The sequence below is a fragment of the Trachypithecus francoisi genome, unplaced genomic scaffold (assembly GCF_009764315.1).
Source record: "Trachypithecus francoisi isolate TF-2019V2 unplaced genomic scaffold, Tfra_2.0 Lachesis_group6, whole genome shotgun sequence".
Classification (NCBI taxonomy): Eukaryota; Metazoa; Chordata; class Mammalia; order Primates; family Cercopithecidae; genus Trachypithecus; species Trachypithecus francoisi.
Genome location: NW_022681471.1, coordinates 53,334,307 through 53,346,910, shown reverse-complemented (window position 1 = coordinate 53,346,910; position 12,604 = coordinate 53,334,307). Strand labels below are relative to the sequence as shown.

The window sequence follows — 12,604 nt, the reverse complement described above, 5'->3', positions numbered from 1 at the left end:
CTAGTCCGTCACTCTGATGATACATAGTAGATAAGACATACTATAGCAGCATTTAAGTATTTTTTCAATACAGTTTTAGGTGAAGGATGAAGGACAGTTTAGAACACTGAAGAGCAATGTATCTGGAATCTTCACAGCATGGAGCATACTGTTTGTCTCATCTACTTTTGGATAGGTAGCTGATAGATTATGATACCAACGAGTCTCATTTTTATGTGAATTAATCAAGAACACTCAGAGCAATTCTGTCCTTCAGATGCCACACATTGCTAGATAATTTCTCTCTTATTTTAAATTGGCACTAAGCTGAAAACATTGACACTTCAACTTTTTATATGTAAAAGCAATTGTGAGAGGACCTAGGCAAGCTATAGACAATTGCTAAGCATCTTCTTGCCTGGAAATTTATTTGAAAATAGCCTAGTGTCTCCCTAGTGGCATGCATCAGAATCACCCAGAGGTGATATCAGAATTTTTTCCCCTAGTATGTTCAAACTCAAATTGCTGGACCACACCCTCAGAGTTTCTGATTTAGTTGATTTGGGGTTGGGCCCCCAAATTTGCATTTCTAACAAGTTCTCAGGTGATACTGATATTGCTGGTCCAGGGACCACGGATTGAGAACCAATGAAGTAGCAAATGCTCATGAATTCTTGATTTTTCGTTCTTATTTCTTCCATTGCCTGATTCCTTCAGGCCTAATTATGCTGAACTTATTCGGGACAATAATTAGAATAACTTTTGTCACTAACCTCACCATTTTCCAGCTGCTGGCTCTGCTGCCTCCTGTATTATCTGGTTATTATCCACAGTCAATATTTGGAATAAATTATTCGTTCACATTACCTCTTCTTTCTGACTACCCATTCCTTTTAATTTTGAATCCTTTGCACTGTATTCAAACAGTGCTTGAAGGTCACCAAAGATTAACATCAAATCAACTCTAATTATTTTTGGCCTGTCTAAAGAATTTATTCATTCAACATTTGCTGAATAAAATTGATAGAGTCCTCATTTTTAAGCAGTTCACAATCTGGTGGGTGAGACTAGTTGTGTACACAAAATTATATATTGTAGAATAAGTTCTATAATTAGAGTATATCGAAACCACTATCAGAGAACAAAGACAGAATTTAGTAGTTTTGTTTTGTTTTGAGACAGTCTTGCTCTGTCACCCAGGCTGGAGTGCAGTGGCGCAATCTCGGCTCACTGCAACCTCCACCTCCTGAGTTCAAGCAGTTCTCCTGCCCCAGCCTCCTGAGTAGCTGGGATTACAGGCATGTGCCACCATGCCTGACTAATTTTTGTTTTGTTTTGTTTTTTAGTAGAGACGGGATTTCACCATGTTGGCCAGACTGGTGTCGAACTCCTGACCTCAGGTGATCTGCCCACCTTGACCTCCCAAAGTGCTGAGATTAGAGGTGTGAACCACCACGTCTGGTCCAGAATTTATTAATTCTATTCAGGGAAGTTGAGAAAGGTTTATTACTAGTAACTACCACTCTCCCTGAAAGATCCTTCCTTTCCACACACATACCATCTTCCTCACCCATGACAGTTCAATCCAGTAAGTATATCTTAAATTCGTAGTGTGCGTAAATTGCCATGTTTTGTTCTGGCACCAACACCTATTAAGTGTGGGAACTAGATCAAACAACTTATGAGCTCTATCTTATCTATAAAAATGGCATATTCATAACTAAGTCACTGAATTGATTTTAGGATTTAAAAAAAAGCACTTATGAAAGTGCCTGAGTTATAGGCACATGATACATAGGCAACAAATGTTCGTTCTCCTACCCCTTAAAAGAGGAGTAGGATATTATCACCTGAGGAAGGAAGAACAGTGTGCCGAGGTCAGGAGGAACATAAGTAAATGGGTGGAAATCTTCATCCATTCGTGCAGTCAACAAATACAGATAGAGTGCCTATTGTGTGCTACCCACTTTTCTAGATGCTGAGTATTTAAAAGTGAACAAAGCAGAAAAGAAAGCTCTGTACTTGTATCCAGTGTAGCTGAAGTGAGTGTGGGAACTTGAGAGACGATAATAGCTAGAGATAAGATCACAACAGAGTACGAGCCAGATAACAGAGGGATTTTTAGTTTATAGTGATGGGAAGCTAAGGTAGGCTCTCATCCTTCTTATCTGGATGATGATGGTGCCCATAATAATACACTGTCTTATTCAATTCTACAAACATGTCTATGAACACAGGTGCTTATGTAATGCTCATTTTATAGGTAAGATACCTGAGACATGGAGTATTCATGTAACTTGCCCAAAGTCATACAAGTAGTAAACGGTAGGGTCAAGGTTCAGACCTAGTTCTGTCTGAATCCAAAATCTATGCTTAATAATTATTCTGATTAGAAATTTGAACTTTATTACATGAGTTGTAAAGAACCATTTGCTTTTTTTAAGGAAGGGAATGACATGATCATATATATGTTTAAAAACCATAATTAGGCTAAATCATATAGGATAAGGGAAGCAAAGAGAATAGAATGGTTATGACCGTCTTCTCATAGTGTATCTTCACATAGCTAACACTTCTGTTTAAAATTTGAGCTGCTATGCTTTTCCTAAAGCCAGTTTACTCTAGAGTCATTCCCCTTATTCTGGACATGATACAACATTCTTTTAATCATCGGTACTTAAAACTTTTGGCGTACTTGATTTTTCCCTTTCCCTCATCTTAATATTCACTGACTAAATCCTGTTTTTCCTTACAATCTCTCTTGAATTTGCCCTTTTTTTTTTCTTTTCTACACATACACTAGTTATCATTTTAAGTATATCAGTCCTGGACATTTGCCACCAAATTATTCTCCTATGGCGTTGCTTTTCTATATAATTTTGTATTTTCTACTAAATTCTAAGGTTAAGGCCTCAAAAGTACCGTGCATCATTTATCTCTTATCCCTAGTGTTCAGCACAGTCCTCGGCTCACAGTGGATTAATGAATGTACTTCTCATTCATATTTGCTTTGCTCCTAACCTGCCTCCCCTAAAAAAATGTACGGTGTTCCATTTCCTGAGTGACAAATTATAACTTTATTCTGGCATTCACTTGCACCTAACTCTAGCAAATATGTGTTCTGGAAAAGTCTGGCCTTTGTAGTCAACCTCTGTGTGTGTGGTGGGGTCATATATACACACAGGTACACACACACACAACACACACACACACATATGTATATAAGTATACAATTAAATTTAGGAGTATTGCTCTATAGCCCACAAAAGTTGGAGTTTATGTAAAGAAGAATCTGCATTCTGAAACATTTATTGACTATCTAGTATTTTCTAACATCCCCCTAGGCACCATGGATTCAAAAATATTACCAAAGCAAAGTCTCTAGCCATGTAAGATCTCATATTGAGTGTGAGAGACTACTGTGTTGAAATGTTTACATTGGGCCGGGCGCGGTGGCTCAAGCCTGTAATCCCAGCACTTTGGGAGGCCGAGATGGGCAGATCACGAGGTCAGGAGATCGAGACCATCCTGGCTAACACAGTGAAACCCCGTCTCTCCTAAAAAAAAAACACAAAAAACTAGCTGGGCGAGGTGGCGGGTGCCTGTAGTCTCAGCTACTTGGGAGGCTGAGGCAGGAGAATGGCGTGAACCCGGGAGGCGGAGCTTGCAGTGAGCTGAGATCCGGCCACTGCACTCCAGCCCGGGCGACAAAGGGAGACTCCCTCTCAAAAAAAAAAAAAAGAGAGAAATGTTTACATTGAATGAAGATAGCCAAAAAAAGTTATTAATTGCTTCTAAGATAAAGAAGTCTTCAGAAATGACGTGGAAGTTGAGTAGTCTTGAAATACGAGTAGGTATTTTCTTGGTGGATAAAAAGGAACAAAAAGGAAGGGAGTCTACACAGAGAGAACTGTTGGTGCAAAAGCACAGTGGCATGAAACTGCGTGGTACGTTTAAGCAGTTGTAATCAGGCAGACAGCAGCAGGAGACAGGTTAGAAAGGTAGACAAGGGTCAGCTCAAGGAGGGTCTTGTATGCAAAATGAAGAACTTTGCTTTTCCAGCAGATGACAGGAGCCTTTGCAATGGATCTTTTGAATGGATTCTAATTACCATTGAGAAATTAAACATTTGAAGAATAACATCTATGCAGTTAGGTTAAATTAACTGCAGTTGTTTATTTGGAGAGCATGATGGGAATGAGAAGGGAACTTTCACTCTGTGAGAGGTTGTTATGTACAGCATAGTGACCAGTTATTTTCAGTTCCCACTGAGGACAAAACAAGAAGAATAGGCTTACATCTCAGCAGAAGGGAAAATTACCTACAGAAGGGGTCCTTCACAGAAAGATTGAATGTGACTGACGTAGGTCATTAAAATGTTGTCTGAGGCTCTCTGGCTGTGTGCTGGTTTCTGTGTACTCAAGCAGCCCAATTTCAAAGACGTGGCAAGATGGAAGAAATTTTCAAGCTTGAATGAGGATATTTGGAATAAAGAAATTTCTTTTGTGTCAATTAGTTATTGAGAAATTTTGCTATATACCTAACTAAATTTTGGAGATGTACTTGAACATATAAAATATATTTAGTATCTTTCATAATATAGCATTTTTATTTACTAGGAAAAAGAGTTGATCAGAATTAGCTATTGAAATAGTGTCCTATTAAAGATATTTTGTATTCAGGTACCATTTTAGAAAGTTATTAAAGATTAGGTAGATAGAATTAAATTAAATTCAGTTATTAATCTTTATGTGGAACATTTATTGGTCAGATGATTACAATTAAAATTGCTATATATGGTTTATTAACTGATTGCACCTGATCAGTTGATACAGTGACTCACTCTGCCTTATTTTCATTATCATCTGATGATAACTCAGCTTATTAACATAACATAAAACTTTTTTTAGCTTTTTCAAATATTTCCCATTTCTAGAACTGCTGTTTGTGTTTTTATTGTTTGAAGATATATAAAAGAAGATTGTAGAGTGGCCATTTTGTTCATCTTTTTTGCATCTTATAAAAATAAGTCATATATGTGTCTCTCCCTGCCTGTCATGGCTGCAGAGAGGAAAAACACATACAAGGATGCAAAAAGACACTTTCCTTCTGGATAGAGGAAACCTTGAAATGCATACAGTATAACCACCACTAAGACTTAGGCAATCTAGGCAACTATTAATTGGATATTTCATGTTAATGTAAAATTTTAACATGATTTCATATTAAATAGCTATCAAATGGAAATCAATTCTATTTCTTAGTAAACTAACTCAAACACTTTGGAAGTGACTTGTACATACTCAGATTGTTCTACCCCAAGAGATGTATATATCCAACTAGTATACTTAGAAGAGCAAATTATGGATAAATGTCTTTAACCGGTAGAACTGATGTTCTTAGTTGCCTTCTGTGCTGACATTGAACAACGCAATAGGGCCTGAGAGAGATACAACGGCTAATGTGTGAATGGCACAGACCTGGTAAGAGAGACTGAAGGCATGGTAATATAAAGTAAATAAGCTTCAATAAGTAAAAAATATTTTCCAGCCGGGCGCGGTGGCTCAAGCCTGTAAACCCAGCACTTTGGGAGGCCGAGGTGGGTGGATCATGAGGTCAGGAGATCGAGACCATCCTGGCTAACACGGTGAAACCCCATCTCTACTAAAAAAAAATACAAAAAAAAAAAAAACTAGCCGGGCGAGGTGGCGGGCGCCTGTAGTCCCAGCTACTCGGGAGGCTGAGGCAGGAGAATGACGTGAACCCGGGAGGCGGAGCTTGCAGTGAGCTGAGATCCAGCCACTGCACTCCAGCCTGGGTGACAGAGCCAGACTCCGTCTCAAAAAAAAAAAAAAAAAAAAAAAACCCATTATATTTATATATTATATATATATTTTAAATAATTGGTCTAATGTCTCTCACACATAGAGAAAGGTTTAAAAGATTACCCATTTGTTGTAATTTTCTGCCCGTTTGAACCATTAAAATGGTCTCTCAGTGTGAGGTTTTTTCTAAAAAAAAAAAAAAAACAACAAATATTGCAGTACATTAAGCAGCTTGTCTCCCAGGCCAACTAAGATATTTCTCAACCTGACAAGACAGACATTTGGCCATGTTTGCCCATGCTTTGAAGGAATATTCTGATTCTAAAAAAAAATACATGCAGAGTCTTTCTAAAAGTCTTTATCATTTCATCAAAGATACTAATAGATTTAACTGATGTTATGCTTTAGTTATCTTTTTAAAATGTAACCATTAACTCTCCTAAATTTTGTAACAAATTAGATTGTTAGTGGACCAGATACTGAATAAATATGTATTAATAAATACAATTTTGAAAATTAAGCTCTTATAAGTATGCATGCCAAAAACTAAAATGTTTTTTAATACAAAACAATCTAACACATGTGACAAAGAAAAAAACATCACCCATAAAATGACATATGAGCACAGTACTATTTTTCTGTTTTTTTTATTTCCTTTCCAGTGTTAGCCATGTGCATTTTATTGTAAACTATAATGTACTTGTACAATTTGATGTCCTAAAAAAGTAGGTGGGTTTTTGTTGTTTTGAACTGTGTTCTTTTAAAAAAAAAAAAAAAAAAACTGTTTTTGTCTCCAAAGAGTCCATAAAATACATAGGAATTTCCTTTCCTTTGGGAAGATGTACCTGCAATTTTTTCTAAGCACTTAATGTTTTCAGAATTTTAGGATTTAGGTAGTTAGTGAACTTCTAAGGAAAAAGAAAATGTTAATTTCCTTTTTATTTGGAATGCTGGCATACTCTTAAAAACGATGCACTTTGTAAACATACCACACAGTAGTCCCAGGTAAAGACCTCTCTTTAGGAATGTGAGCTTCCCATTGATTCCCCTACAGCTGCTATCCTTACTTAAGAAAAATTGCCCTTGAGGTTTGTGTTGCTTTTTGTTCTTACAGCTTATCCTTGAGTTGTGTCATTTCTACCTTAAACTACTTATAAGTGTTTAGTGGATCAGCATGATAATGTAAAATTTTAAATATTTTTCCTATGTGGGAGAAAGTAATCCCAGAAATTTTGAAAGAAATCATTGTGACCTCTTGAACTATCAACATTATGCCTCCTGTGGCTGCTTGGTTGTTTGGAACCTTGAGACTAATATTTCTTCTAAGTTGTTTACATCATTGAGATGTAAATAGTTGCTAAAAACCTGTAGAACAAAACAGATCCAGTATGGGCCTGATTTATTAAATGCTATGTTTTTCTTTCTTAGTCACTAAAACAAGAAGGATTAATTTACTCTGTAATTACCTAAATATCCTGTACAGCCTTTTCATAAACCTGTTTGTGAAAAATACTCATTATTCTAAACAGAGTAATCCTTAAAGCTAAAAACTCCAAATCAGTATGAACATCAGTGGACAAAGCCATCATCTAAGGATTATAGAATTAAAACATCCAAAAGAATGAGAAAACTTGATAGTTTATGCTGTATTTATGCCTTGTTTCTAAGTAAATCCTTGATTTTATTTGCAGCTTAGCCTAGTATGAGAATTATATTAAAGCACTAGATTTTCTTTTTTTGTGTGTCCTATGCTTTAAAGATTTTTACCATTCTAACTGTGGCATCTCTTTTGTTGGGTGTCTGAAAAGAAATACAATATGTAAGCAAATAAAATTTTTCATATTATCAGGATTGTATGGTGGGATTTTTTTTAATAACTCAGGATAAGCACAACCTTGAGAATTCTTTTCTGATGGTCCATGCAAGTAGAGGAGGATAAAATGTGCTTGCTCTTTACATTAATTTACATCAACAATGGCTAGAAATAAATATAATCTCACGAATGATATAACTTTTAAGAACATATTTTTATAATAAAGCAAAGAACAGAATGATGGTAAAATAAGCACACGGTAATTTGGGCTATTATCAATACTTAAATGAGTGTTCTTCTCTCCTGAAAAGAATAGTTCATTTTGCCACAATAAGTTAGACATTTTTGAAAATACAGATTAAGGTTTAATTTGGCACTTTCACTGGTCATCTTACTTGCTTTTAAAATATGGAGCTCCTTTTAAAATCTAGAGCACCACTACTAGACCACATTAAGAACCTACCCCAAAGTTTTAAAAAAATTTTAAATGGGTTATAATAAATTCATTTCACTTGTTTAAAAAAGTGTATATTTACAAAAAAATTACTAAAAAATGTGTTGTTGTTTTCTTCCAGATCAGAGATACTAAATCAGTGGATCAAAAAACAACCCTTATGCATTTTATTGCCGACATTTGTGAGGAAAATTACCGAGATATCCTAAAATTTCCTGAAGAACTGGAACATGTAGAAAGTGCAAGCAAAGGTAATTGATTTATAACTGCGTTGAGATTATTTCTTGCCTATGTGGTTTAAATGGAAAGATTAAAGAATCTGTAAACATTATTCATAAAAGTATTTTTTGCTTGTTTACTGATATAAGAAAAGCTGGAAAATAGTTTCCATTAGCTTATATTTGACAGCATACTACATTTTAATAACCTATTTTGTCTTACATCATTTTTTTTTACCACTGCTACGTTATTAAAGCTTTCATTTCTCTGATCAGATAATATGTTTGTACTTTCATTTGATAAGCATTTAAGTGGATATTGTTGGCAAAGGAACCGTACTATAGGCTCTTGGTTATATGACAATGATTGTGAGAGTTTTTGGTTGAGTGTGGTTAAAAATATAGTAAATGAGAGAAATGTGTGTATATACACATACACACAATGTGTTATAAAATAAGGATGCATGTGAGAAATGCTGCAAGAAAAGATAATGTCCTGTAGTTGAGATGAGGAGGAAAGTACTTTTGAATGGGTAAATAAGAGAAGGCTTCATGGAAGAGGTCAAAGGTGAAATATGAGGTTAGGGTTTTACAGACATGGAAAAGAGGTTTGCTTTCCAGAGAGAAAACGACATAAGCAAGGCAAAGTGGCAGAATGTTTTAGGACAGGTGAAGGGAATGGTTGACTCTAAGGCTGGAGCAGTAAGGTAGGTATCTCTGAGACTTCAGTGTCAGGCTAAGGAGTCTAGTCTTGATGTGGTAAGCAGTACAGCATCATTGAAGGGCTAGAATGGACAAGCCATGGCTCCTGTGAGGAACAGGATGTGGGAAATAAAAATGTCTCTGAGATTTTAATTCAGGTAAATAGCTTTGTCAGTAAGTATTATCTACTTTTGCAAGAGGTTGAAAAGTGAAAGAAAAGAAGATCAAGGAAACATTTGCTGAAGGTGAGATTATGTGCATGAAGAAGTGCATTTTCCCTCTTAGATAAGAGAAGTACACCATAAATCTTATACTTGAAATTGCACTGAAGTAATTTCATTCTGTAACTCTGAGGACTTTTGGTAAGGACTTCATATATGTTACTCAAGTTTATTACAAACCATATAAACCTGTTAGTTTCCTTTTAAGTTAAAAATAGTGAATCTATAAAACCCAGAATATTCTTTGAATAATATTGGGCATTGGTCATCTCAGCTGGTCGGGTATTGTCAATCAAATCCTCAACATATTTCTTTAATTTTACCGAGTTTGTATCAGTTTGTGGTCCAAGGAGCAAAATAATACAAGAAGACAAACTATGATTATATTGTATTATTTATTTTCTTTCATTGTTTTCAAAAAATTGTATAGTATGATGGAAAATTACACAAATTACAACTGCAATGGCAACTTTCTGATAATAGCTCTTCTAAAGAATTTATCTTTGGATTTAAAAATACAGCTCCCTGACTAGAAACATATTTACTAACAGGTAGCTAATGTGGAATAATAACATTTTAAACATTGTATTGTAATTTGAAATATATATATAGCACAAAAAAGACCAGTTCTTAAATTAGCTCATTTTGTTTCTATTAATACTTTTGATTGCCTTCTACCAGAATTTTTTTTCTAAATTTTCTTTGTTCAATATGTATAATGAATTTTTACATTTTGGAAAGAAGTAGATATCAATAATATATCTATATATACCCACACAGTGCTACACATGAAAATATATATTTATATATAATGTATTTACTATACATAAATATATACCACACACTCAATCAACAGGTATTTATATATACCTCAATCAGCAGTTATATATATGTTATATATAACCATAGGTATTTACATGTGATCCAGCAGTTCTACTACTAGGCATTTATCCAAAGAAAAAGAAATCAGTATATCAAAGGGATACCTGTACCCCAAGTTTATTGCAACACTGCTCACAATAGGTAAGATATGAAATCAGCCTAGATGTCTATCAGTGGATTATGGATAAAGAAAATGTGGTATATATACACAATGGAATGCTATTCATCTGTAAAAAAGAAATAAATTCTCTCATTTGAAGTAACATGGATGGAACTGGAGGTAATTAAGTGAAATAAGCCAGGCACAGATAGACAGATATTGCATGTTCTTACTCATATTGCAGGAGTAAGAAGGTTGGTCTCATAGAGATAGAGAGTAGATTGGTGGTTACCACAGGCTGGGAAAGGTGAAGGGTAGGGGGATGAAGAGTGGTTGGTTAATGTGTATGAACATACAGTTAGGTGGAAGGAATAAGTTCTGGCCTGGTGCAATGGCTCACACCTGTAATTTCAGCTAGTTGGGAGGCTGAGGTGGGAAGAACACTTGAGGCCAGGAGTTTGAGACCAGCCTGGGCAGCATAGTGAGACCACCCCCATAAAAAAATTTGAAAAATTAGCTAGTTCCATGCTACTTGCAGAGGCTGAGGCAAGAGCATTCCTTGAGCCCAGGAGGCTACAGTAAGCTATGATCACACCATTGCACTCTAGCCTGGGCGACAGAGCAAGACCCTGTCTCTTAAAAAAAATTAAAGAAATAGTATGCCCTAATATTTGATAGCAGAATAGATTGAACGTAGGTAGGAATGATATATTGTATATTTCAACATAGCTAGAAGAGAAGATTTGAAATATTCCCAACACAAAGAAATGATAAATGTTCAAGGTGAGGATATCCTAAACACCCCAACTTAGTCATTACACTTTCTATGCATGTAGCAATATATCACATGTACTCCATAAGTATAAGTATGTACAAATATTATGTATCAATAAAAAACTTTAAAAAAGTATTGCTATTTAACTATATATGTGTATATAGTGTATATATACATATATGTTTTATATAGTTATGTGGCGAGACATTCAGTAATATTGTACACTTTAGCCACTACTGCTACTGACAAAAGTAGATTGTAGAGCCCAGCCTTTTGAGTTAGACACTATAAATTTCTTTTCTTTCTTTTTTTTTTTTTTTGAGACAAAGTCTTGCTCTTTCGCCCAGGCTGGAGTACAGTGGCACGATCTCAGCTCACTGCCACCTCCTCCTCCTGGGCTCAAGCAATTCTCCTTCCTCAGCCTCCCAAGTAGCTGGGATTACAGGCACATACCACCATGCTCAGCTAATTTTTGAACTTTTTTTTGTAGAGACGGGGTTTCACCATGTTGGCTAGGCTGTTCTTCAAATCTTCAACTCCTGACCTTGTGATCCACCCACCTCGGCCTCCCAAAGTGGTGGGATTACAGGTGTGAGCCACCACGCCAGGCCTGACACTATAACTTTCTAATCCTAGCTCTACTACCTATTAGTTCTGTAACTTGAGCAAATAATTTTAACTTCTAAGATTTTGTTTACTCATCTGTAAAATGAGAATAATTACAGTGAGATTAAATTAGTTAACATAGGCATTGCATCCAGTAAAATGGTATAGTTTACAGTATACGCTTGGCACTTAGTAAGTATGTGGCTGTTGCTGGACCATTATCTTTAGTAGTAGTAGTAGTAGTAGTAGTAGTAGTAGTAGTAGTGGTATTGATATACCACTAAGGATATTATAGTTGTTTCTTTTTCTTATTAGAAGGGAACAATCATAAAGATATCTTATAGTTCCTCCAGTCTCAGTAAGTATGTATTGTATTCAATTCTATTTGTTTGTTTCCTATTTCTGGGCTTTTGGTAAATCCTTTCATTTATTTTATTTTTCATATTATTTTTTGTAATATCACCAACTTCCTTTTTCCAATCCATTTTAAGAGCAAAATCTCTCTGCTCTATTTTGATTATTCCTGATTTTGTGCATTCTTCCTGCCAGTGTATTCAAAAGACTGTTGCCAAAAATCCTCTTCCTATCTCACTGTTTGGGCAATAGCAATCCCTATTCTCAAATTATTTTGACTAGTTATTTTTCTTTCCCTATGAAATTCAGACTGAGAATTCTCAACTCAAAAGATCTTAAGCACATTCTGCCTGCTTGCATTCCTCTTTCATTTTCTCCTAGTTCTCATTTCAGTATACCCGGACATACAGTCTCTTGAGCCATTTTTATTCCTTTATAATAATCCTGTCTCTGTGTACGATTTCATACTGCATCCCCTGCCTGGAAATTTCACCTGCCCTGTACTCTAAGACAACTGACTGTCATTTGTCAAATCTCTGTTCAGAATCTATTTCCTTTTTTTTTTTTTTACTAAAGCCTTAGGAGAAAATACTTTTTGTATTTCGTCTGCAGGAAGAAACAAAGCATTGTAAAAGGTCAAGCCAATTACCTCTTATTCATGTTTAAATACTTTTC

General features: G+C 35.4%; 1 protein-coding gene across 5 annotated transcripts in view; it reads left to right on the top strand.

The window, feature by feature from the left end:
- DIAPH2 (diaphanous related formin 2) overlaps window positions 1–12,604 on the top strand; it is a 947,390-nt gene that overhangs the window by 476,757 nt on the left and 458,029 nt on the right. For all 5 annotated transcript variants that reach the window (XM_033201830.1, XM_033201829.1, XM_033201828.1 and 2 more), the window contains one exon: window positions 8,193–8,322. In XM_033201830.1, the coding sequence (XP_033057721.1) occupies window positions 8,193–8,322 (130 nt within the window). The remainder of the gene's footprint in view (window positions 1–8,192; window positions 8,323–12,604) is intronic.